Source organism: Achroia grisella, unplaced genomic scaffold (genome assembly GCF_030625045.1).
Source record: "Achroia grisella isolate CSIRO2021 unplaced genomic scaffold, CSIRO_AGI_Agris_v1 utg1174, whole genome shotgun sequence".
NCBI lineage: Eukaryota > Metazoa > Arthropoda > Insecta > Lepidoptera > Pyralidae > Achroia > Achroia grisella.
The window spans coordinates 648,733-675,600 of NW_026712590.1; the positions used below are offsets into that span (position 1 = coordinate 648,733).

The 26,868-nt window shown below is 31.2% G+C and overlaps 1 protein-coding gene across 1 annotated transcript in view; it reads right to left on the reverse strand.

Moving 5' to 3' along the window:
- LOC131851710 (zinc finger protein GLI4) overlaps positions 1–26,868 on the reverse strand; it is a 118,354-nt gene that overhangs the window by 20,261 nt on the left and 71,225 nt on the right. The window contains exon 4 of the mRNA XM_059202242.1: positions 13,909–14,033. Within this exon, the coding sequence (XP_059058225.1) occupies positions 13,909–14,033 (125 nt within the window). The remainder of the gene's footprint in view (positions 1–13,908; positions 14,034–26,868) is intronic.

Genomic DNA, 26,868 nt, shown 5'->3' on the forward strand with positions numbered 1-26,868 from the left:
ACCCTCTAAAATTTCATCTCGGTAGATCGAATACTAGGCAATTTACGCTCTCTATCCAAGAGGGTAAAAAACACGAATCAGAGTCTTCTGAGAACAATTATTGAACGTGTAGCGTGGGCGACAGCTAGTGGGACAAATTACAAGCGTACCAGTCAATAGATACTCAAATACACAGATAAAAACATAAAAAAATCTTCAACGTTTGTTTTGTGTTTACCAAGATAACTACAACAAAATGTAGGTATTTCTTTAAATCTCTGTTTTGAATCAACATAAGTAGTTTAATATCATTATATTAGTCCTAGTTACATGACTGTTTATGAACACGATGGACACACATGGTGAATTCATGGAATGCTAAGAAGTTCGTCTCTCTGTATAATATGGTAAATACATTAATAAATTTTACATATTAAAATCTATTATAATTGAATATGGTTTATAAATATACTTCTATTTTTAAATAGACAATATTTATTCAAATAAGTTTAATATATAGCGCTTTTGAAGTCATATATTTTTTTATTCTGCCATTAATTCGGATCACTGACTCATCACAAGACGAATAACCAGGAATCTTGCGTGTTGTTTTTTAAATAAATGTTTTTTAACATTACATTTTTAAGATAAGAATATTTTTTCCTACTGGGAGAACAGTATTTTAATTTAAAATTATATTATGACTTTTCTAAAAATTATTATTATTATTGTTAACCAATTTCGCCGATGAAAATGAATCAGTTTTAAAAAAAAATATTATTGCCAACTGTAATATAACTATTGCTGTTGTTAATAATGTTTTTACGGTATAACTACCGTGACAGTAATTTTATTTTGAACTCGCTATCTCTTATGATTTGTGCAGTAAACTTCAAGACTAAAACGTACGGAACTCGTTCCAAAGATGTCTCAATCTCCAGACCGGATCAATCAGCGCCGACTCACGAGTTTTTTTCATGGATCATGATTGAACTGGTTTTATCATAACAGATTGTATCGTTCAATACACTTTCCGATGCTTTGCCAATCTATCTTTAGATATTAAAAAAAATTAACGATCGATAATCAAAGGATAACGTTTATGTTGTTATGTATCATTCATAATATCTGTCCGTGTATATCTTTAAATATAATAAAGTCGTAACGACTTTTTGTACACCCGTCTGTTTACTGACTAGAGATAGGATGAAATTTTTATAGAATGTGTTGTCAATGTGGATTAATATATAAGGTAAAGGAAGCTAAGAAAAATACGACCCTGTATTGAGAGTAATAATTATTTTAATGAAATTTTTCATAATTTTCATAATTTATTAATAAAAATAATAGATATATAATATATAAATAATGGTCTATTTATTGTTGTTGGTTGTTTATCATCAATAAATGGCCTATACAAATTTATGAATATTCTAAAGTATGGCAAGTAGTGTCGGCTCTCAGAGTAATTTCGTTACCGGAAATTTAATAAGGAATTCAAATTTACACAGAAAAAAATATTTTAATTTTGGCATGCTGCTGTATATTACTGAATGTCGTCATTACCAGTGTCTTCCTTTTGCTTTCTTTCCATATAAAAGCCTATCTTCGTGACATACTCGATCTTCACATCAAATTTCATTAATATTTCTTCAGCAGTTTATTCATGAAAAGGTAATAGTCAGACAGATCGGTAGAGTTTATCATAAATATTATTAGAATGAATATTTCTTCAAATCGACACAAGTGAATCGGAATTGAGAAATTATGACCGCCGCTATAATATATTTAACTGTAACGCATTATATATTACGCAGCAGGGTCTAATAAACTCGTATTGGATCGTCCATTATAGAACCCGAGAACAAGATACTTTACAAGCGGCAGAAATGAAAGAGTGATAAATAGATCTGTATAATAATTTATTTTTAATTTATCACAAATCAGAGGTATTGTTTAAGATCCATATCCATATACACTAACTAATTATTAGGGACCTAGTCAGCTTTTTTAGATAAATGATAGCCTACATGTCACAGGACGGTTGTGATACAATCTGTTTCTATATCCAATTTCATTAAGATCCCTACAGTTATAAAAAGGTGACAAACAGATAGACATATTTCCGTATTTATATTATTAGTACTGATTTATTACAAATCAGAGACTATGTGATTTGTGGAAAAAAAACTGATCTATTGACAATATAAACACATGTTTCTATATATACATACTAAAATACTGCGACAACCCCAAATAATGAGATAAAAACAAGGCAATGTTGAAAGGTCTATATAGATTCCAACTACCTGCATAATAGTGGACTGACTATTTTCTTATAAAAGTACAAACCATACAGCGTCTAGTCCCAAGCTTAACAGAGGTTGTGTTATGGGTACTAGAAAACTGTGTACACATATATACATAGAAAACATCCAGACCGATATAAATAATTACACTCATGAATGCAAATATTTGTACTGTGGAACCGAACCCGCAACCATCGTCAGTAAGGCGTGCGCTAAACCGCTAGACCACCGAGGCCCTCATACAACAAGAATGGGTGCCAATAATGATAGTAGCAGAAAAAATTAAGAAATAGTGAGTAGGTATACTTATTAAGTTTGAGACAGGATCATATCTTTCTTCAATCTATGTATGAGATATAAAAGTAATAATAAGTAAATAATAGAACTATAAAAATAGAAATACACCTTCGGCGTTCCAACATGAGATATTTCATTCGAAAAAGTATCGTTGAATTCAAATGAGGAATAAAAACACAAATAAACAACTTGATTTATCCTGTATTAACAATTAAGATGTCCATTCTATGGCCGATGAACATTTTATAATCATAAAGTATAATGTACTCCACCCACGCATCTTGTTGATGTCAAGGGGACACATGAAAATGAGATGATAAGCATATGAGATGAAAGAGCAAAAACAGCTAATGATATTCATATAATGGTTAGAAATTTACTTGAAATGATTGATTTATAATAGTCGCTACGTATGAGTTTGTTACTTAATTCTATACCCTGAGTTTTTTTTTTTATTCTGTACTGTTGCTTAGATTGTATTAAGAGAAAATCATAATCATACATCGTTGTACAAATTTCGTTTATAAAAGTATACATTTTTACTATTTTATATTTCTACATTTATACTACTAAGTATTCATTTTTTTAGACTAAATTTTATCTCAGAAAATAAAAAGAATATTATTGTTCAAATTAAAGAAACACATAATATTGGTTTCCAATTATTAAATATTTTATTACAGCAAAAGTTTAAAGACACACATAGATTAGTATGTCTCTTAACTGTATCTAAAAAAACCATTGACACTCTTGGTACACTTAAAACGGTGTTGTTTCCCAGAACGTAAAAAAAGTATGCAATAACAAGAGTTGTTAATAAGCTAGTGTTTGAACTCACAGCAACATCTAAACTCTTTCGAAAAAACGACCATAAAATCATTCAATTAAACGATCCCAGATCAAAATTAAGCCTTCTTCGTTTAAAATGCATTAATCCGGTCACTTGTCTGGTGCAAGCGCATTCGCTCCATCCCTTTCTAAAACCCGTTCGGGCTCGTTCCTCGTTTTATCGTCGGCAAAGATTAAATTTTGGGGCAGTATTTGACAAAGATAATTAAAAAACTCGACTTAATGTGTCAGTGTGTTCATGACATTTCGTAAATTGAAATTGGTCGCAAAAATTTATTTGTGTGTAAAAAAGTAATCAATCTTCCTGTAAGCTCGTTAAATCTGCGGGCTCTCGGTAATTGACTTCATTTGAGATTTGACATATCATTACTTTATTGATAACATCCTTGTTAGAAACGAACTGCTTGTCAATTGTCTATTCTGATATTTTCAATTCTTTGACGACTGTTATCGTTCTTTCTCTGTTTCACAATCGAAGCGTTGAGTCTTTTTCGTTTTTCTTTTTGGGAGTAACATGAACTCTCAATCTCTCGCTCACAGTTTTTACGCTCAGTTAAACGAGAGTCGGCTCTTAATTTACGATTATCGAGCGATGAAGACATATATATATATCGATTTACCTTCGTATATATATGCTCATAACAATTTTTCGGTACATCGATTTTACGATAGGTATGTTAAGAGCATGTAGCTCTCCCATTTGAAATGGAAATTATTGCGTTGTCGAAAATATTGCAAGTCGATTACAATTAGTATATGATGGCAAAACGTCATATCAAGTTTTAGCTTCTAGTTTTCGATCAAAGGGAAGCGACGATGAAGAACTGAACAGCAAAGCGGCAACAGGAACTATTGTGTTTCGAAGAGCGTGTTAAGATTTATTCAGGCACGTCATAGACACGGCTGTTAGAAATTATTGAACTAGAGAATGTTAGTGGAATCTAATGTAGAATTATTATAAACAGGCTCTATTCATTGCTTTCATAAAGCTTATAGTTTGGGTCCTACTACTGAAGAAAGAGCAATTAATTTATTCTGTTGCAATAATAATATTTTAAATATCTAATCTGTTTTAAATGTTTAACATTTTTAATAATTGGATAAGCTCAACTTCATGGAACTTGAATCGTTTAAGTTCTAGAAACAAATGAAAAGGCTTTTAAATAATAAGGTTAATTATATCACATGAGATGGAACGAGAACTTGACATACTTACCTTCCATTACGTACAACTTTATCAACATTAAAAAAGTAATATCAAGACATATAATTAACACTTTTAAGGAACTAGAGATCCTTGAGTAATTTCATATAAAATACTTATAGTTACTTTGCATAATTTATTTTTGCGGAATTTTGGTATTTAATATTAACATCTTGACGGTTTACTTAAGTTTTAGGACGAAAATAATACAAATTGAGTGAAAGAGTCTCCCAATGAACCTTTAAATTGTCGTCTGTATATGTCCCAGGAATATGTTTCGAGTTTACATCATCATTCACATGAATATCTGATCCGTTATCGGCATTATATTTTGATTCTTTTTCTTGTTCATTCAGAGTATATTTCACATTGTCGTGCTAGTATACATGATTCATTTCAGAAGCGGTGACTCGTTCCGCTAAAAGTAGTGTATCAATGATATTATTTTCAGAAACAACTCTGTTACTGCAACTGTAAAGCTCGTTCTTCCTTGAATCTCAATAATCATATACTTTTGCGACATTATCAATTTTATATTGTACTAAGTAAAGTTTGTTTTTGAGTGTCTCTTGCAAGTCAACAGTTATTTGTTTTAAGGGGGCTTTATCGCAGCACGTAGGCTTGATTTGAATAAAAATACAATTTATATGTGTCAGGGAGTTCGGTAAGGCAGTGTTGGGTTACGGAGCCGGTTGGACAGCCTGGCTCCCAATTTGCTGCAGCAATTCTGAGTAAGTTATTAAGTTTCGGCTTGTCACCTCACTTGCGAAATTTTGCAGGCGGTCAGCGATGCTCTAATTGGCGTATACTGGAGCTACTGATGTGTGTGTATTTAACATTTTGAAAAACCACTACGGTTCAAATATTATGTTCTGATTGTTTCATATCATAACAACACAGTTTCTCATCATTTTTTATATAATTGGAATGGCAAACAATATGGTGACCAACCTGATGATAAGTGGTAACCGTCGTCTATATATACATATATACATGACCATCATCACGAATTAAATAAATGCGTTTTGCAATGGATTACTATTATAAATAGCAACGTAATTATCTTCACATCAGTTTCCACACAAGGCAGACTTGAATACTCCAGGCCGTTACTATTCTTACTATTTATTCCTTACATACAACTATAGCCAAATTCATTTTCATAATCCATTAGTCATAAAATACACACAGACAGATTACTGTGTCGCATTTATAATTGTTGGTGTTGGTATGGTATGATTTTAATTATAAACATCAAGTGATGTCTATAATTAAAATCATCGCATACGACCCTCCCTATTACCAATGAAGGTCATACGTTCGGATATAGGTCTGTAAGGTTACTACCGTCTGCTGAGCCGGATGGTGTACTCACCATCCGGCTCAGCAGACGCAACACGATCATCTAGTAAACATATACTCCAATAAAGTTCATAGGACGGTATTATGCGAAATAATGGCATCAGTACAGAGTTAGTCGAATAATTTCTTTTATGCCCACAGTTTCATCTGAGTCAAATTTATAGGCTATATGTTATTTTATTTATTGATTTATTTAACTTCAATGCCCAAAAATAAAGGGTATATATGGCTGACTTAACCTTGAGGCGTTATTCTGATGTATAAGCTATATTACTGTAAAGTTTCATCAAAATTCGTTATAGTTTTTGCATGAAAGAGTAACAAATGTCCATCTATCCGTACTCATAAACTTTCGCGTTTATATTAATAAGATATGAAATTACACGGCCCACCTATGGTCACACCTATGGTCGAGGTTCGATTCCTCGCAAGGTAGGTCCAAATATTTGTAGTGATGAGTATGATTGTTTGTATCGATCTGGGTGTTTTTATGTACTATATGTTATATATGTATTTTAAAATAAATGTATCTATGTAAATATTATATTATATATCATGTGTATAGTACCCATAACTCAAGCTCTGCTTAACTTGGGACTCAATGGAGTTTTGTGAATTGTCCTGAGATAATTATTATTATTATTATTAGAAACTAGATTAATAATTTCTATAATATACCTAAATTATTTAAATATATGCAAATAAAATTCGTATGATTATATTAAAAAAATATGTTTACTATATATTAATAAACAAAAATGTTAGAACCATAAAGTAAAAATATTTTATTAACAACTCAATATAAAACAAAAACAAGTTAATACACGTATGGTTTTATAATGAAGTTGTTATGTCGAACTTTTCATATAAGCTTATAAAATTGAATATTAAGTATTTTATTAAATTTAATAAATCATAAGCATTCGCTACATTTTTATTGTTTTGTTGAATTTAATATTAATTTATTACTACCTGTATGAAATTTATAATAAGTTCTTGATACTTTGAAAAATATTAAGAAATTACTTGGGACTAGGAAATTTTATTAAATTATGCCAGTTTTAAAGACCAATGTCGTTGTGGTGAAAGTAACAAAAATATTTGGGAATATTCAAAGCAAGCATCGGAATGATTAAGTTTGTTAAAGATATTTACGACCACCAGAGAAATAGTTAAAAATAAATAAACAAACTATATTTTGGATTTTTACACATGTATTTTATTTTTATTAATATCATAACAGCTAGAGTAAGTTTGTTCATTACGCTTTCATCTATCCCATATCTTTAAAGATAAGGCATACTAATTGCAAGTATGATTAAATATATGTAATTACACTTAACAGTGAGATATTGCATGACGCAGTCCCACATGAAAAAATAAAATGGCCGGACCTAATTGAGCGTTATCTAAAAATGCATTTTACATCCATGTAAGCCGAGCTCAGCTGCAAAGGTAAACGAACACCGTGCGCTATTTTTTTTTATTTTTGGCTATAAACAGTTTCGGGACAAAAATAAGGCGGCCGACCGTGGTAGGGTTGAGTTACTTGCGTGTTACGTGCTTTACATTAATTTTGTTTTTTTTTTACATTTTAATTCGAAAAATCGTTACTACTGAATTATTTGTAAAACATTTTTGCATTAATATTTTTATAACTACATGACATATCTGAGCTACTAAGAATCGTACTTACCCTGAAATAAAGTTGCGAATGAAAACGAAATAATTGTTACAAAACACGGTATGTACATTAAATTCCGGTATACACTTATTTATATAATACTTCCATTAAAAAATAATAATATTGTAGAATAAAATTAGTAAAAATGAGAATCTCCCTTTTTTAGAGAAGTTGGCTAAAATGATAAATTTAGTTTTAAAAATCTTTTCTACTTCATCTGTATCATGCCGTTATAATGCTATATATGTATTTACACACCTTTACGCGGTCCGAAATGCGGGTTCGAGGCCGGGTAATGTATTTAATTTTATAACGATAAATCTTTACGTGTACAAAGCCTATTTATTTATCTAATTAATAGTCACGTCCAGGGAATGAAAGCACAAACGATAAACGGGGAATAAGCCGATATGTCCACGACGAATTGCTAATATGCACTGTAGGCGCAACTTAGATATACACCACGAATATTATACTCTGGTCCAAGTTAAAAGTGTTAAGCGTTTATAGCCTGGTTCAAGCTACAAGTAATAAATATAAATATAGAGCTGACTTCACTGAATAGAGCAAATTACATGTACATTGTACATAGCCAGTATTCAATTTTATTAGTTTATTTGTTATTAATGGTAGAGAAAAACATTTTACGCCGACCAAAAATATAAATTGGATACGGGACAAGCAGATGATGATGTTGATGATTTGTTATTTTGTAACAAACAAGTATTTAAATAATAATATCATTTTACATATTTCTACGAACGAGTAATCTATAATAAACATATATTCTTATATTGTATTGCTTTGCAGATAATATTGATTAGTTTCAACATTGATACCTGCAAAATAGCTAATGTATAAACATATATAAAAAAATATTTGTGCTAATAAGTGTTCAGCATTCATAAAAATAAATTCATATATTAAAACTAACACGGCTTAGTTTGTATTTTCATCCATTATGAAAATTAAAGTGTGTCTGTTTGTGCATTGGTTCTGTTTGTTATCGTTTCGCGGTTAAACGGCTAAACAGATCTTAAATTAACATGAAGATAGATTGCGTCACGACGACGGATATAGGCTATTATATTTGAAACCGCTGCCGCCTGTGACTTGAATAGTTGCATGAGTTCATTAATGCATCTTACGTTGTTACGGTTCAGTTCAGAGAATAGATATTAGTGAAGGTGTGTTAGTTGAGAAGAATAACGTAATCCATGTTATTTTAAAATTGAATGTCCAAGAAATTGACAGTTACGAAAACAAGGAAAACATTAAACAATTAACATTAAATCAATACAAAACAAAAAACAAACGCATCATTTTAATTTCAATTGTAGCCACGGTTTATTGCGCAAGTGGTATTATTGGAATATGAGTAAAGCAATATAAATAACTACTTGTATCCTAGAAGTTTGTTTTTTATTACTGTTCAGATGAGAAATAAAAAAATCTTATCTTAAGTACAGTAGGACCGCGCTTAACGCGGGGGATACGTTCCAATAAATTTCAACGCTAAATGAAACAGCGTCAAACTAGGCTATCTTTCTTTTCTTCGGAATCACTACTATCAACATTTTTATCTTCTTACTCAGTTAATTCCTTGAGCTCATTATAAGAAACACTAACTGCTGTTTCTTGAACTATTCCTCGATGTCTTTCCGTTCTGTTCCGAATCCCTGAGTTGAAATAAACGAGCGATAAACCGAAACAGTGTTAAACAAAACAGAGTTAAGCGAGGTATTACTGTATATGAAATACAAACAATCATATTCATGAATACAAATGTCTGTACCGTGCGAGGAATCTAACCCGCGATCATAGGAAGTAAAGCGGTTTGCTAAACTGCTAGGCCTCGGCCTAATTAAATTAGTATTATATTAACTACGACGTCGATACTTGTGTTCCTCATCAGCTATAATAATCGTGAAGGTATATTTATAAAAACAAACATGAGTTATATATATAACGTTAATAAATACCTTAAACGGTAATAAGCCCGGAAGGTCTTCATTGCAAGGTCGAAATACCAAAGCTCGTTACTAAAATGCATGCCAATTTCGACCCGTGACTTAAACGCCGTCTCTCCCTTAATAGTCACTCTTACTTATCTCTCATCACACACGAATACGTGCAATATTGTGTTCTAAACGCTGGTAATACGGTGCATTTTGTATTAGATGAGTTTAGTGAATGAATGGTAGCAGTCGTGAGTTCAAATCCTAATTAACACCTCAGTGTATAGATAAATTGCGCCGATAGTGTAAAGCTCGTGGTTCGCGGGCATTATGAGTAACGTGGTGTCGATTTTTGTTGCATTTAAATGAAGATTTATCAAATGTACTAAAGTAATATACATTTCATTGGAATAATAATATATATACAACTAGAGTGCTATTTTTCGACGTATTTTGTTACCATCCATAACTAGCTGACCTGTTGAAGCACCAACTTACCTAATATCTTCTTAAATTATAGCCTATGTGTTATTCTGATATATAAGCTGTATTCCTGTAAAACTTTATCAAAATCTGTTCAGTAGTTTTTGCGTGAAAGAGTAACAAACATTTATCCATACTCACAAACTTTCGTATTTATAATATTAGTAAGACTAGCGACCCGTCCCGGCTTCACAGTGATGCATTACAAATCTTTGAATTTCTTGGCTTATTCTATACTATATTATATAAGTATTATACGTATAAACTATCCTCTTGGATCACTCTATCTATTTCAGAAAACTGCATTAAATTCTGTTGCGTAATTTAAAAGATATAAGCGAACAGACAGCTGTGGCAAATTGTTTTATACTATGTAAAGATAACATTATAATGGTGAAGGAGAGACATTGTAAGTAAGAATAAATTATTTAAAAGAGCAACACACAAGTTTCTTGCTTGTTCTTCTTGTGATGAGACAGAACTCCGAATGAGCGGTAGATTAAAAAAAAAATGTTATGACTATTCAAAAGTGCTTCAATGTAAGTTTATTTGAATAAATTATTTTCTATTTGTATTTCTATTGTAAATATCATCTGGGTGGGTACCATAGTCTCATCTATTTCGGACATCAATGTGTTTCAACTGCAGGTAACTATTAGACAGTGAAATTACAGGGTGACAGTAAAACGACAGGTATGCCATCATAGTCCTCAGTTACCAATCATTAAATACTAGCAGCAAAGTTGCATTGCCTGTTTGAATTGGCTTAAAAAGGGCCTTATATGTTAACCTCACATATTATTTATGTTTTTATTAAATTTAATTAGAATTCATTCAATCGTTTTTGCGTAAAATAATGAAATATCGTATATCCTCACATAGTTGAGTTTTACGTTCAAAGCTTCGAGTTAATCAAACATCTTATTAATTTTATAAACGTGAAAGTTTGTGAGTTTAGACGGATGTTTGTTACTCTTTCACGCATAAGCTACTGAACGGATTTTGATGGAACTTACAGTAAAATAGCTTATACATCATGATAACATAAAGGCTATACATTTCACGCGGGTGAAACCGTAGGCACAGCTAGTATAATATAATTTTGAAAATCACGGAGCAAATGAACCAATAAATTTGATCATTATTAAGCGTCATTAACATGTATGCGATTAAACAGTTTAAACAGTTCGTTCGCAGAACTCGTGTGCTCAGCCCCTTAGTAATATTTATATTCGTCTACCTACGTGTTTATTATACGCCATAAATATCTCGGGAACACAACACTGCATGCATTTTTATTGTGCGCATTTGAGTGTGTGATTTGCAGCGAGAGTGTAATATTACATGCTGCTTTATCATAGCATATATGTTAAGTACAGTCCGTCGAAATTAATCTTATAACTTAAAAATAACTGTCGTTTTTAAAATATAATAAAAAAATGTGCTTGATTATAATCATCTTCTCAATATTTACAAAAAAAACATGTATGTATGTATTTATATCAGTTGTCTAGTAGGTAATATTAATAATAATAAAATAATAAAAACTCTGAGGGACTAGATGGCGCTGTGTTAATTGTGCTAAGATGTTGTTATTATGTTATCTGCTTATTCCTTAACCCATTAATTTGGGGTTGACGTAAATTATAAATACATTCTAAATTCTAATGTTTAATTTATTATTGTGTGTCATATTATAGTATTAAGCGATGTTCAAGTTTGGGCCTATTATAATATTTTTTTATTTTATGTACTTAGTGCAAAATGCGTATAAGTTTTAAAAATTAAAATATTGTCTATTCTAATACAATATTTAAAATAGAATTCAAAATAATTATTTACTAGACCTCACAGTCCATACAATATACAATTACTTAACATTACGAAATTACTCCAACAGAATCTCCTTCAGAAAGAGTCATAAATATTGCGGCTGACTGTACGCCATTTCACGCTAAATGCAACGATAGCGAGTGTCGCGTTCAAAATCGTCATTGTTTGCAGTTACTATGTCTTTTATCATACTATTGTTTTTTTTTAATGAAATTAACGATATGTAGTATATTGTGTATTGATTCAGTTATTCTTTATTATAAATTAATATCTATCGCTTTCTGTGTGGCGATATCCTTTTAGACTATGTCTTATTCCGGGTTTTTTAAAGATTAAAAAAATAAAAAACACTTGTCTAAAGAAAATGTTAAGGGTGGACAACCCTTCTCACTTAGGGGTATAAAAAATAAATAGTAGCCGATTCTCAGATCTACTGAATATGGATATAAAATTTCATAAAAATCCGTCAAGCCATTTCGGAGCAGTATTGTAAGATTGTGACCCGAGAATTTTATATATAAGATTACATATTACATATAACCTAATTATATAGGTTCAGTTGGTTTGTGTAGCGACATATATAACTACAACTAGTCACCAACCCCATTTATAAATATACTTCAAGAACATAATAAGGAAAAACACATATTAATTACTATATAATGAATTATATATAAATATATAATTAGTCCATATTCTGTAGTACGCTTATAAATCATAGTTGATTACATCTAAATTTAATTTAAATTGTGACTAAATAAATTAATAATAAATCAGACAATCAATTCCTATAAATATACTGTACATAATATGAATAAGTAGAAAACGACTTTATATTTGATGACTACAGTCTACATTCTAAAATGTGTACTTTTGAGTTAAGCCAGTTTATTAGTACGCGAATGTGATATATAGATTATACATACTAACTATAACCTACTATACCCATATATTTGGGTATAGTAGGTTATATATAAGTAAATTCAATTTGTCAGTGTTCTCGCCATTACTACCCCATAATGCTGGAGGGAAGGGGATTGTTAGTAATGTGGACTCATGACCCCGTTACTTGCAATGTACCATGTCAGCTTGACCTCCACGCGGTTCCCCCTGGAAACCATCATGATAAATTTCTGCTAAATATGTCACGATGGGCTAACTGACCTGACCTCATGTTCATCTTATCATCTTCCACTGGTGCCCCGCCAGCGTAAACCGTTAACGCAGGCGGATGCACCATACCATTATCATCCATAAAAAAAACCCTATAATGCTTCTTGTTTATATATTAAGGTTAGTGGGTAGAAAATGACATACGGCATTCATAACTGAACTGGACGGTAGGGAAAAAATTAAAATTGTAATATAAAAAATTTATGTTCATAAGCGGCTAAAATGATGACTAAATTATTTTTGAATTTGAAGCTAGCCTTTTGTACAAGATTTATTATTCAATAATTAATAACTTAAAATAAATAAAAATTATCACAGGTCATCATTATTATTCTATAACCTACCTCTGGTCTTTGGAGAATTTTTTGATTGTTGGGTGAGATATGATAGTGAAATTACAGCGGAAGTATAATATCCTAATCCTCACATACATCATATCTTAAGTATCACATTACTACATGATGTGCATTTTTTTCGAATTACTCTGATGTTGTTGACCGCAGCTAGCCTTTACAGCTTCACCGAACAATAGATGTTCCTCCAAAGATGTCCCTCCAAACCCGCAGAAGGACTAATGGAGCGGCTAAATGTCAATTGCTGCCTGGCGGATACGACCTTAGTCTGAGGGCACCACTAGAAGTTTCAAACCTCGGCTAAGGCCGTAATTTCGATCCCTGTTAGTGATATGTATGAATATAGGCAACGTTTGCCACAAACCAGGTGGGGCGTCATATTCATTGCCATTCCAAGCACTTAAACAAAGAATATTGTACTCACCTCTTAAAGTATTAGCACCGTAAAGTGGATGGTCATATGGCACAGGGCGGTACGCGGGATGAAGAGCGGCGAGGTAGCTCAGTTCGGTGGTAGCTCCAGCCGCCGCTGCCGCCGCCGCGGCAAGCCTGAAGACAAAGAGATTAAATTTAAATTCTAAGTTAATACTATTTAAGTTCAATCTCGAAAGAAGTCGCTTTGAGGAGACTGCAACTGTGGGTCCTTACCCACAGTTGCAGTCTCTTGCAGAAACTTTTGCTACGCACAAACACATTGTGGAATCACTTTCCAGCAATGGTATTTCCGAACCAATACGATATCAAAACATTCAAGAAAAGAGCTTATTCCTTCGAAAAAGGCCGGCAACGCACTTGGGATTCTCTTGGTGTTACGGGTGCTCATAGGCGGCGGTAATCACTTACAATCAAGTGAGAAGCAAGCTCTTTTGTCCCTATATGCTAAAAAATAAATACTAGCCAGGTTAAATCGTCCTCCACACAGTCTGATTGATATTGGATACAATTTTATTGTGATTATCTCCTAGTGAATTCGCTTCGTTAAAGGACAAGATAGCAACTGAAATAACAGTTGTTCCTACTACGTAGACATTCTGCTCCTATTTTGTTGCACGGTTTTGATTCGTTTCATCCTATGTTGCATTTTCTATTGGATTGTTATATTATATGGGGTTATATTATGCTAACTTTATAAGAAGGTTTTTTTATTATAAGATGTCACTGAAAATACTGTTTGAAAAAAAATTCACGTACCGATAGTTACATTATCATATATTCTTAGTTATATCATTATAAAATGCGCGGCAAGGCCTATCTAGTTTTTTTAAAGATTGTATCTTACAAATACCAATATATAATATTTGGCTATAATACGTTCATAATTGGATCTACTTTTTATATACATGAAAAAGTGTATAATTCTATATTTATTACTATTTTTAAAATAACATTTACCAGCTAATACAGATGATAATATCTTAGAATTAGCGACGTCACAATAGTTCAATTCAAAATCAACAGTTCCAACAATCTCATTTCTAAATGACAGGAACACAACACAAAGCAACAAGGCGACAACAAAAGCTACACACGGCAACGTTTAGTTGCTCTTTTTTGTTCTCTATTCATGGCATTCGGAGTATCGGCGCGGACATCTCGGTGCAAACCTCAAGGCCTAGCCGTGGGGTTCCATAGGCAATAAAAAAAGATTTCTATGCCAGTTCACTCGCTGACTGTGACGTAATATGTCTAGCCGTTTAAAACTAATAATTATACATGAAAAATCCTACTTCTGGTTAATTTAAACTTTTGGCCAATTTGTATGGAGACCACGTGAGAAGTACTATCTAAATAAAAAAATTAATTGTTAAATTAGAAACTCCTCCTTTTTATAAAATCGATTAAAAAAAAGTCCCTAATAAATATGTGATTTTTCTCATAACATTTATTTTAATCATTAAATATTAATAGATAGAATATTATATATTTATATATTTAACTTTATCTATAATATACAGTAAAAAAAAAAGATATAAATATAGATTGATTTTATAATCAAGTGTTATGTGTGTGTATATTACTTAAAAAAAACCGATTAACAGAAATGTTTAGATTTATTTAACTTCAAAACACACAATACAAAATATAGTACAATATATTTGGCGGACTTATCTATATACTTACCATGCGGCATTTTCTACCAGTCAACCATAGGCGGTGCAGATATAATAAATGATAAACAAAATGCAACAAATATAGATTTAGCTTAATAAATCTTGATAATATAACAAATAATTTACAATGTACTAATAAAATAAATAGAGATATTACCTAAGTATAAAAGAACAATACATTTCCCACGTTTACAATGGTCTACGATGAGTTTACAACGGAAAGTGATTGCTAAAAGCGCAAACCTATAAAACAAAAGAAAAACAGCATACCCCACAACGCATACGCAATACGCCCGCCGTAATAAAATTATTAAACAAATCAAGCTCATAATAATGTGGCTCCAGAAAATTGTCGGGTAGGTTGGGTGGAATAAAGAAATTATCCAACTTACCAGCCACAGAGGATTGCTCGCCCCAGGACTAGGGTTGCCATACGGTACTACGTTCTGTGTCCGGTATAACAAAAAATACGGACATTGTTTTATATTTTTTTTTACTGCGGTAGATTTTATTTTATACCTCTTTCATGCTTATGTCAGTCTCCAAACAATTTAATAAAAATGTTGGTTTATAGTTGTGAAAAAGTGAAATAATAGGGTAGGAGGCTTTCTTAGTCCTCCAGAATAGCAACGATTGGGATACCACGATTGTCACATGATATCGTGATGTCCGTGATATTCATGTGTATAGATGATGGTTATTCCTTACCATCAGGTAGGCTTTCAGCTTGCTGACAACCTAAAAGAAACTCCCTAATAAGCGATTCAACTGTCAAAATTCTTAGTTTCCGATTCTGACCTATATAGTATATTCTATTCAGTAATGTTTGTTTGAAATGTACTATGTAATGTAAATAGTAAATGGAGAAAACAACTGTTATGGTAGGTTTTATGCAAAGGTATTTTGTACAGTAATATTAATAAATAAATGATTAAATATTTTCTTGGTCACTGTATAGTATTTTTTTTAAACAGACCTGGCAACCCTGCCCCGAACCCGAACAAAGACGTAGTTTTAAGAAAAGGAAAGAAAAAATATGGCGGCACAAAATAAATAAAACAAGTGCAAGAACACTCGCGCGCCTTCGCCCCGGCGTGACGTCTTCATGTAAGCTATCCTTTTCGCTCCCTATACCACCTCATAAAGTGTAACAAGGAGGCAAACATAAAAATATTTCTCTTAGAATAGGAAGAAAGTTTTGAATGTTTCACTGGATGAAGCAAGTCTAAACAGATTTGCAGAAAGCTTGAGACGAACCATTTTGAGATTTCATATTGCAGTTTTAACAGATTATAATAAGAAAGATTCTCTATTTGTACCGTATTATTCTGTATATTCGCTCAAAATGTGAACCTATTTTGTTTTTATTGAAATATATAGGTAGGTTTATTTATCGTAACGATTATAAATATTGAAGCAATTGAATTGAGGAATTATATCAAATTATTACAGTTTATTATTACATTATAATGCAATGCAATAATAAACTGTGTATAAACAAAAAATACAGTTTCATTGAAAAAGAAAATTCGAGTGTGCACAATACTTTATTATTATAACTAAATTAAAAGGTGTCAAAACGAGATAATCGACATTAATTTATCAACGTTGATTAAAAACAGACCTTATTGATTTTTTTAATCGGTAAAAAATAGAAAGGTTTTAAATAAATGTTATAAAGACCACAATAAAATCGTATTCACACGCTGCATTGTAAGTGCTTTTCTTATGCGCGCACGCAGTATCTCGATTGCGCGTATATTTTATTGTTTTGCAAATAAGAGTAATTGCTTGTTTATATAGATATGATGATTTCTAATGCCCAGTTTCTCAGTGATTATAGTAAAAATAAACTTTTATAATTCTTACTTTATGTTGTAAAATTGGTTTAGTTGGTATTAAAATTGTAGATTTAATTTGTCTGGAAGATGCATTATAAGGTTTAGTAGATTTAACTGAAGTTACAATAGTTAATTATGTAATAAAAACTCTTGTAATTGTAAACATTAAGTTCAAGGAAGTAGGCAATAGAATAAAAACGTACTTACTAAACTTATTATTCTTATATTTTATTTTTCGTTTCCTCGTATACCTATATATTATCAAATTTTTGATACAAATCTTTTTTTTATAATCTATACCTACCTCAGAACGTGTTGTCATTCCTAATGAATTTGCCAAAATACGCCTAATGACCTAATTTCATATCCATTTTTTTATCCTTTTTTGGGACGTCGCCAGCACATTTCGTTAATATAGACACACTATTCCATCTTTATCTATTAAAAAAACTATTGTTTGCTCAGACTTAATAAAAGTTCCGACATTTTATTTAGAGTAGAGCAGTACTCCTAAAAATAGATCATTTTAGTCTTGCAGAATATAAAGATCGACAACGATCGAATATATTAAAAACATGTCAATCTTTCGTTCGAATCCTTTGATATATCATTACACCTGTATTAACTTAATCGACTAGATAAGTAATGAAATGAATTTTAAAACATGTTGATCACACATTAACCTAATTGCCACGTGAATATATTGGCAGTTGTCGGCCATTTTGAAATTATAAATAGTGATAAGGAACGGGAATGATTCAATCATTAGTGTCATGAATTTTTCATGTAAACAGGTTGTCAATTACAACTGTAACTGGGAGATACGTTCACCCTTTAAGGTTTTACATTTTTTGTCGTCATTACGATCAATTTGCTAACATTTGCCTGTGGCCATTCATCATCAAGATCATTTTAATTATTCATGGATTATTCGTAGTCTATTCTTAATATGAACATCTACAATATAACAGTGGTTAACTTATTCCTTCTTCCCAGCCCTACGGGTACCCCATAGACTCCAAGAATCACCTTTAGAATAACATAATGAAAAGAGAAGAAAATACTATTTTCGCTCTTTTTTAATGTAATAACAGGAATGGGAATTAAGATGACGATAGAAAATAACAACTATCGCTCTATATAGGTGAACATCACTCATACATTGCAATTTCTGAGCACTGAGGTACTATGTATAATTTCACTACCATATACCCATTATATTAAAACGTAGCTTATAAAGCTAGCTACGTTTTTTTAATAAAGGGTTTGGACTCAGTACTACAGAGACCTGTAGCACTACGACTTGCATAGATCTCTTGTGCTTGACCTTTTTTAGAGTTCGCTACCTAAGTCCGTTAGGGACGAGAATTGAAATATAAGTATTTTTCAATTATTATAATGCATTTATCTCCTCACGATAGAGCTACTTGGAACCAAACAAACTACTTGTTGGAAGGAATATATGAAACAGATGTATTAAAGCAAACAATTTTATACATGCTTCCACGGTAAAACTATCTCTATATAAACAATAATACTTTTGTATGTACGTGTATGTAATGTATAAAATGTCGTATGGCTGTTTATGTTACTAGTTTATGAATATATTGAATAAATTATCGATCAATTGTATATTATATTAGATACTAAATGTCAATGATAGTTGAATTGAAACATACATTGTTTTATTGTTTATGGTTTAGACAAACACACATCGCATTATTAAAGTAATGTTATAACTACTTGTTGACTATTAAGCCTCTAATAAGGATAATTTTATTAACAATATTGAGCTAAATTATTTGTTAATGAGTCGAATCTATTTTAATAAGATTTTATTTAAATCTAAGTACATTATTTAAATTTGTTGTAAGCAGGATATGTTATAAATAACTTAATATTTATAGAGATGTGCTATATTGCCATCAAATCTTTTAACTTGTTCTACTAGGCAATTGAGTTATCTTGATTGTTAATCAACTGACAAGCGTATCATTTACGTATCGACTTGCATAAATGCCGTAGAAGATGCTGTAAGTCGTTATTTCCGAAATATGTACTTATACCTAGGTATTTTGTGAATTGAAGTTATATAGGTATAAATAAAAAAAAATACAACTAATACCGACACGAACAGATATATATTACAGCCCTAAAAGAAGTCTGGAAGAAACCTGCAACCGATAGATGTCGAAGGAGTAAGTTAAATAGATAAACATCCAAAATTTATTGACTAGTACCTAACCTATGTCGACTAATATTATGTGGTATAAAAAGTATATCCACAACATCACATGACAAATAAATAAATAAACTAATATTCATAATATTTAAAGTATCATATTTATATGACAATATAATGAGTTAGCACTTAATTCGGCGTTCCGTCAGCACACCACAAATTTTCTGGACAAATGACGCGGTACAATGCGTTGCAACATTTTAGTATCCCGCGGACAGATTTATTAGGGTATATTCAAAGTGGAGCGAATAAAAAGTGCACTAAGCCACCTCGAGCGTTTGACTTCGGCGGAATTATCGCGACGACGTTTTGTATGACCGGATTTTGTACAGGTTGCTTTTATTTTGTCGGTCACGGTAGTGGGACGATAAGACCCAGCTTATTTATGTATGGTATGCAAATCTTAACGGTTCACGGTCAGTGGCATTTGGGGAAATTGTATTAAGTTTTAAGTATCGTTTGAATTAACCCTTATATGAGTGGCTGCACAATATATTGGATTAGTATATGTGTTCAGATTTTTTTTAAGATTATTCATTCATCAGCTGCATTCGTAAATAATCTTATACGATGTTTTCGATTCTTTTATTTTATCTATTATATCATCGAATATAAGTTATTTTTTTCTAACAATTCTGATCTAAATTAAAAAATTAATTAGGTATTTAATTATGTACATAATTTTATTACCTACTTAATATTACAATACCCCAAAACCACTTCTCAAACTATAAAACCACAAACGTCTACTTAAAGCAACGAAATTAAAAAAATCATTTAGGATCTCCCAAATACAACTTTAAGTGAAACAAATAACCTTATAAATTAACGAGCCTTCAAACAAGGCATCGTTTGACGCTATTAAATCATATCGAGTTCCAAATGAGTGACAGCTCAATTAATTTAAAAGTACGTCATTATAAAATGAATCACGCTGTATATGCATCGCCTTCCAAGAAGGCTGGTCACCGCGGGAGCCCAGACGGTAGGATGGTCACATTTTATCGTCACACTAGTAAGGTTGCTGGATATTTTGTTATTGGGAATATTTTATTGTAATATGCCAAAAATTAAACGTCATGGGGTTCGGTCGGTCGTTGATTTTCGAAATTTTTTAAACCCTACGTCATATATGTAAATGCAGTTTTTGTTTGAAGTGCACTTATGAATTTATACTTTGTTGTAAAATGGGTAAATTACATATGGTGTAATTTATTGTGTGTATTTTATTTCCAGTTAATTAGTTTCAAAAACAAATTAGATATATTTTTCTAAAAGGTGGACGTTCTCGATTAGCTAGCATATTTCTAGTCAATATCGTTGATTACATTATAGAATATTTTATTAATGATCTGACAAACGTTGTCTTGTTTTAGTAAATACGCTAACTGTCAATCGGCCGAAGTAAAAAATAAAGTTTTTTGAACAATTTGAACGCGTAATTAAGTATTAGAAAAAAAGACTAAAAAAGATGAATATAATACTTAAGTCGTTCTCAAGTTATAATGTGACGAAGGAAAATAAAAATTCGTTTTTACATCTATAGATTATTATGTTTACCGCTCGGATTTTCAAATACCACTTGTGTGATAACTTGTCAAGTTTTGACGTCAATTCTAGGTACCAAGCTATAAAGAAGAGTTACGACTTAGTATATACGAGTAAGCCGTAACAGGCAAACAGGCTGCCACTAGTTGGCACCTCCTACATTATTCAGGAGGCATAGATTGACATGTCACAGCTAGATGTTGACACCCAATCTTATATCTACAGATAATTTTATAAAGTTTTAATATTTGTTTGATATGAACGGATCTTAATGAAATATGGCACGTGAATTAAATAGGCTAGCTTTTATTAAAAAAAATTTTAAACAATGTTTCAGGTAATCGGTAGTATTCAATATATTGACTATTCAATATATTGACTATTGTTGTAACATATCAATCTATACCTATGTAGGAGACATAGCCAGTATTATACGATATTTAGAATTTTATAATGATTTAATATTTGTTTGATTTGAATGGAACTTAATGAAATTTGATATGTAAATAAGATAGGCTATCTTTTATTTAAAAAAAACTTCAGATAATGTCTCAAGTATAGTATATTGATAGTATCCAATATACTGAAAATCCCATGTCCAAACATGACGTTAATCATTCGCCGTCCACGTGGTATAATCTATTTCCATGTAAAATTTCATTAACATCCATTAAGATGTTTTGTTTTGAAAAGGTAACGATTAGACAGACACATCTTTGCACTTATAATAATATTAATATGGATTAACATTTTTGTTTATATTGTTCCAATATCTACTTCAGTCAAAGTTTTTTGTATTAAATTATTATCATCATCATCATCTGCTTCTTCGTTATCGCATTTAGTTGGGGTCAGCATAATGTTTTTCTCTTCCATTCATACCTGTTCACAGTCATCTCGTTATTTACTTATAATACTACTAAGGGAGGGACCCTTAATTCCAGTAAAATTATTACATATGTCTATATTTATTTTACACAAGCTTTATATTTAATACCTATATGGATTATTTATATTAAATTATTAAATGTATATATTTACGATTTTAAAATGTAAAAACATATGATGTTATGATGACATTCTAGAGCAAGTGAAGATGCTTATCGTACACTGCACATGCCTGTACATGCACGCCACTTGAATAATGCAAAACTTGACGCGCACCTCACTGCAAAGAATCTAGTGCTTCTACTTTTTAGTCGACAAATGATTCAGACTAGATTATTTATGAAGGTCATTTAGTACAACTGATTAAAGATATACGAGCACTAATATAGAAGATATACGAATACTATAAATACTACGAGTGAATCGCTCCGGCTTTGTAATCACAATTACTGTTCAATTTTGTCTTTATAATTTATATATTATTGTTATAGCTATTATTCAAATCACCATAAATTACACTATTATAAAAATAAACATTAAATTTTAAGAACTTATAAACAATAATATTCTTACGTTCTGCAGAACTGTTTGCCAATCGGTAAATCCCTGCATCTCGTCTTTCTTGAGCCACTCCGCGTGATATAACTATGTAACAAGTATATGTATTATTTTGTTAAGTAGTCATAATGAAACAAATTGAAATGTGTCAACGGTTAATACGAATACTGTTTAAGTACATTGTCAGTACATTGAACACGTGATTGGCTTTCGTCCAACACATTCGTTGTATACTCATATATGGATGTACCACGATGTCCGTACACTATCTACTTACGCATGGCTACTTAGTAATTTAACTTTACCATCTTAGGGCAACGGAACTGTCATCAAACTGATCTCCACGTGTAACATCTAATGAAAACTACTCGGAATCCATAAATGATTGGTGACAAAGACGATAGTTGGTGTTCTATGTCATATCCATTCTGGGTTTAAAATTAGTTTCACGTAAAATTTCATTAAGATTCGTTTAGCCATTTAGACATGAAAAGATAATAGATATAAGTACAGACACATTCATAATATTAGTACAGATATACTAGCTGTCACACACCACACGGTTTATCCGGAAAAAGACAAAAGGCAAAGTAGGTAATACAAAATCAGAATAGTAGAGAATCCAATCCTACACAACACAAAAAATACAGCAAATTCGGAACCTTCTATTTTTAAAATGGTTAAAAACAAACATAATTATATCTACACATATCCGCATGAAAGAGTCAAGGCTGAAAATTAAATGGACTTGATTAAGTCACGTTTCAATTAGAATGAGCACAATAATTATGTGGTATGTATTGTTTTCGAGGACGAAATTGACAGACATACTGATAAAAATAGACGAGCAGAAGCTAGGCTAGCCACATAATGCATACAAGCGCAAAATGAAGTTGGAAAATAACGAAATGGTATCTTAGAGATGGAAAGAGAAAGAGTGGAAAGCAGAAAATGATATAAGAAGACGAGTTAAAGTTAACTGTGAGCACAAAATGGAATAGAGTTGCAAATAATAGAAACAAATGGAAATCACTGAAGGAGCCCTAAGCCAAAAGGCGCACTAAAATTAGGGATTTATATGTAAAAAAATGCATATGTTAACAATAACATATGCAGTTTTTGGAATCAAGCGCGTGTACACACACATTTCCACAATAGAGTAGGGCGAAACAGCTAAATAAAAAAGCAAAACATAGAGGCAAACATAGAGCAAGGCTTCCTGTATTATTGTCACAGAAATCAGTAAAATTTGTTCAATTTTGAATTTACGGGAAAACATGAGAATACCATATGAGTATTTCCACTGTAAGTATAATCAGACCTAGCTGCAGTTGTCCCTTTCAAAGTATCGAAGAAATATGGATAGTATGAAGACAGGTGTGGCTATATCATTGAAAACTGATGTGAGGGTGTCACGGGTGGCTTGGACAGTTAAGGCACTTACACGCAGCACCACACACATTATCAAATACCTACCAATTCTTTAAATGTTTCTACGCCCGCGTTTCATATTGCCATCTTCTAACATTTCTATCTAACGAATTGAGTAAGACATTTCCTAATGACGTGTTTCCATTTCGTTATCAATTTGACACAATTGTTTACAAGTAATTAAGATATTGGTGGGTCGTAGTTCGCCATTTGGCCGCGTTATATTCCATTTTGATAATGTTCATTAATATTTATGTTTCTACTTATGTAATGTTATTAATTTTGCTAATAATATACGTTAATTTAATGGCAAACATTTTATCGTTAGCACTTAGGTGGTCTCGTTCAATGAATGTCCGCGAAATTAGTTTGTTTTTAAGTTTTTTTGTTTGTTAATTAATAATTTGTTATAATATTTAATATTATCAGATGAAATTGTTTACGTAAAAAAATATTTTTTTCTTTTTATAATTGAGAGATATAATAAAATATAAAAAAAAAGTAATGCCATGCCTAAAGAACTAAAGTCATACATACTCATCTCGGTTAATGATGATAATATAATATATTGTTTGTAAGTAAATTAATTATACGAAACTTATTAGGTTTGCTGACCAATTAATTATATTAATATATATTATTAATTATACAATATTTAGGTATGAGTTGTACAGTATTTGACGACATTAGCCGTGTAGCGTACTGTGTGGTCGCGGTTTCGATACCCGAGCTGTGCAAACATTATTTATTATACATAAGTATGACTGTTTATAATAGTTTTGAGTATCTTTTATACATTTATATAATTTATATACTAGTTTTGTCAACAACAACATACATGTATACATTTGTACTATGTTATGTATAAATAGTAGGTGGTGACTTAAAAAGATATATAAAAATAGATATTTCACCACATAAGTGATATTTTCTCGGCTTTCTTTAGTTCATATTTAATGACAAATAAATTTTCCTATAACATACAAAAAAAAACATTTTCGCTTTGTCATGGCTTTATTATCTACAGACGGTAGTCGACGGCGACGTCCAGCTAGAATCGGGTAACATAACAACTAAGTTATAGTAGTTATAGAAAAATAGTATTCTAGTATTTGTAACAATTATCTACTTTGCATAGTATAAACTGTACTAGCTAGCATGTGTTTAATAGCATAAATATCCCCGTATTTGTATAAAACATCTAATCAGGCTAGCCGTATACTTATTCTCAATGTAAAATACCCTTTAAAAGCTTGCCTCTGTTAACAAACATACATAAGTTTAAAAATGAACCTTTGACCTGTTAATTACTATGAACTCACAGTTTGGATTAACCGAGGTTGTAAACCACAGTTAAACATAGGCAATAAACCCATCAATCTATTAAACAATCGGTATAGTTGATGCCTCAATCCACTTTTGTGGTATTTATTAATTACTTTGTTCATGTTTACGTCTTTGAATTAAGAGTTCAGAATAGTAACACTTTATGAGGTCACAACAGTAAAAGACAGTCATACATTATATTTATGATTGTCTGTTAAGTTCGTCCATTTAAGTTTTAACCGACTTAATAATATACACCGCTTTAATAATATAATAAAGAGTTTCTTTTTAGACTGTAATTGTGTATTTTTTAAATAAAGTGCCATATGATTAGTTTTAGACCAAAAAATCTATATTATTAGTACCAGGAGCCACTCTACCTTCTTGTCTGGCTTTGATTGATTATATTGTGTATATGGCTGAAGTCGTATTTATATGCAAGTAATATATATTTACCTCGCCAGTATACCGACAAAAATTGACAAAATTATAGTGAAAACTGTCTCAAAATCCGTTCGATGAATTTGGAGATATATAAACAGAAAAAAAAACAGACAAAATAACCCATGCTATTTGCCATGCTTTGTACCCTTTAAAGAAATCGCCCTTAATTAATATAGCAGTTCAATTACTATTATAGCTGTTTATTCCGAAGAGAAACACGCAAATTTCTTGCTCATTCTTCGTCTCATGAGTTTACTTTCCGAATGAGTGGTAGACTCAAAAAATAATAAGACTATTCAAAAACGTTAATATTAAGTTTGTTGAATAAAAAATATTTCTATTCTAGACTATTACGAGCAATTAGCTTGATCTTCTTGAATAACAACGCATGAACATACTACGGGGATGTTATCTTGACGTCATTGTAATTTATCTTGTGTATAGGCGACAGTTGCCTCTTACCACCTGGCTGTCATCTTGGCTTTCAGATTCATAAAAAAATACAATCAAATTAGGAACCGTATTTACAATATAGCACAGTAGGTGGTGAAACCAAACGTAGATATTATATTGCACAATTTATTCTCCTAGTTAATCAACATTTACGACCAAAACGAACCTACAAATTAAAATGGCTATAAAAATATAGCTTCTATGGTGGAATATCACTAAATATAATCGTTTTATAGCCAAGAATAAGACATGTGTCGAAATCAGTTTATGTGGATGGTTTGTATTGATTTATAGTCTGTTTGTGTTTACGAGGTCTGTTTTTTTATTGTCCGTTCTTGTGTTACTATTAGAATGATTATACTAATGACTGATTAATTCAGTACTGTACGGTTTCATTTAATAATAATTTTGGATACAATTTATACTGATATTGAATAAGATATATGAAATTGATTATTCTCAATAGAGAGATTAAGGATTTTTTTGTAATTATTTGTATTATGTACCTACTAATTTACAAAGTTAAGTGAACGAATCATCAT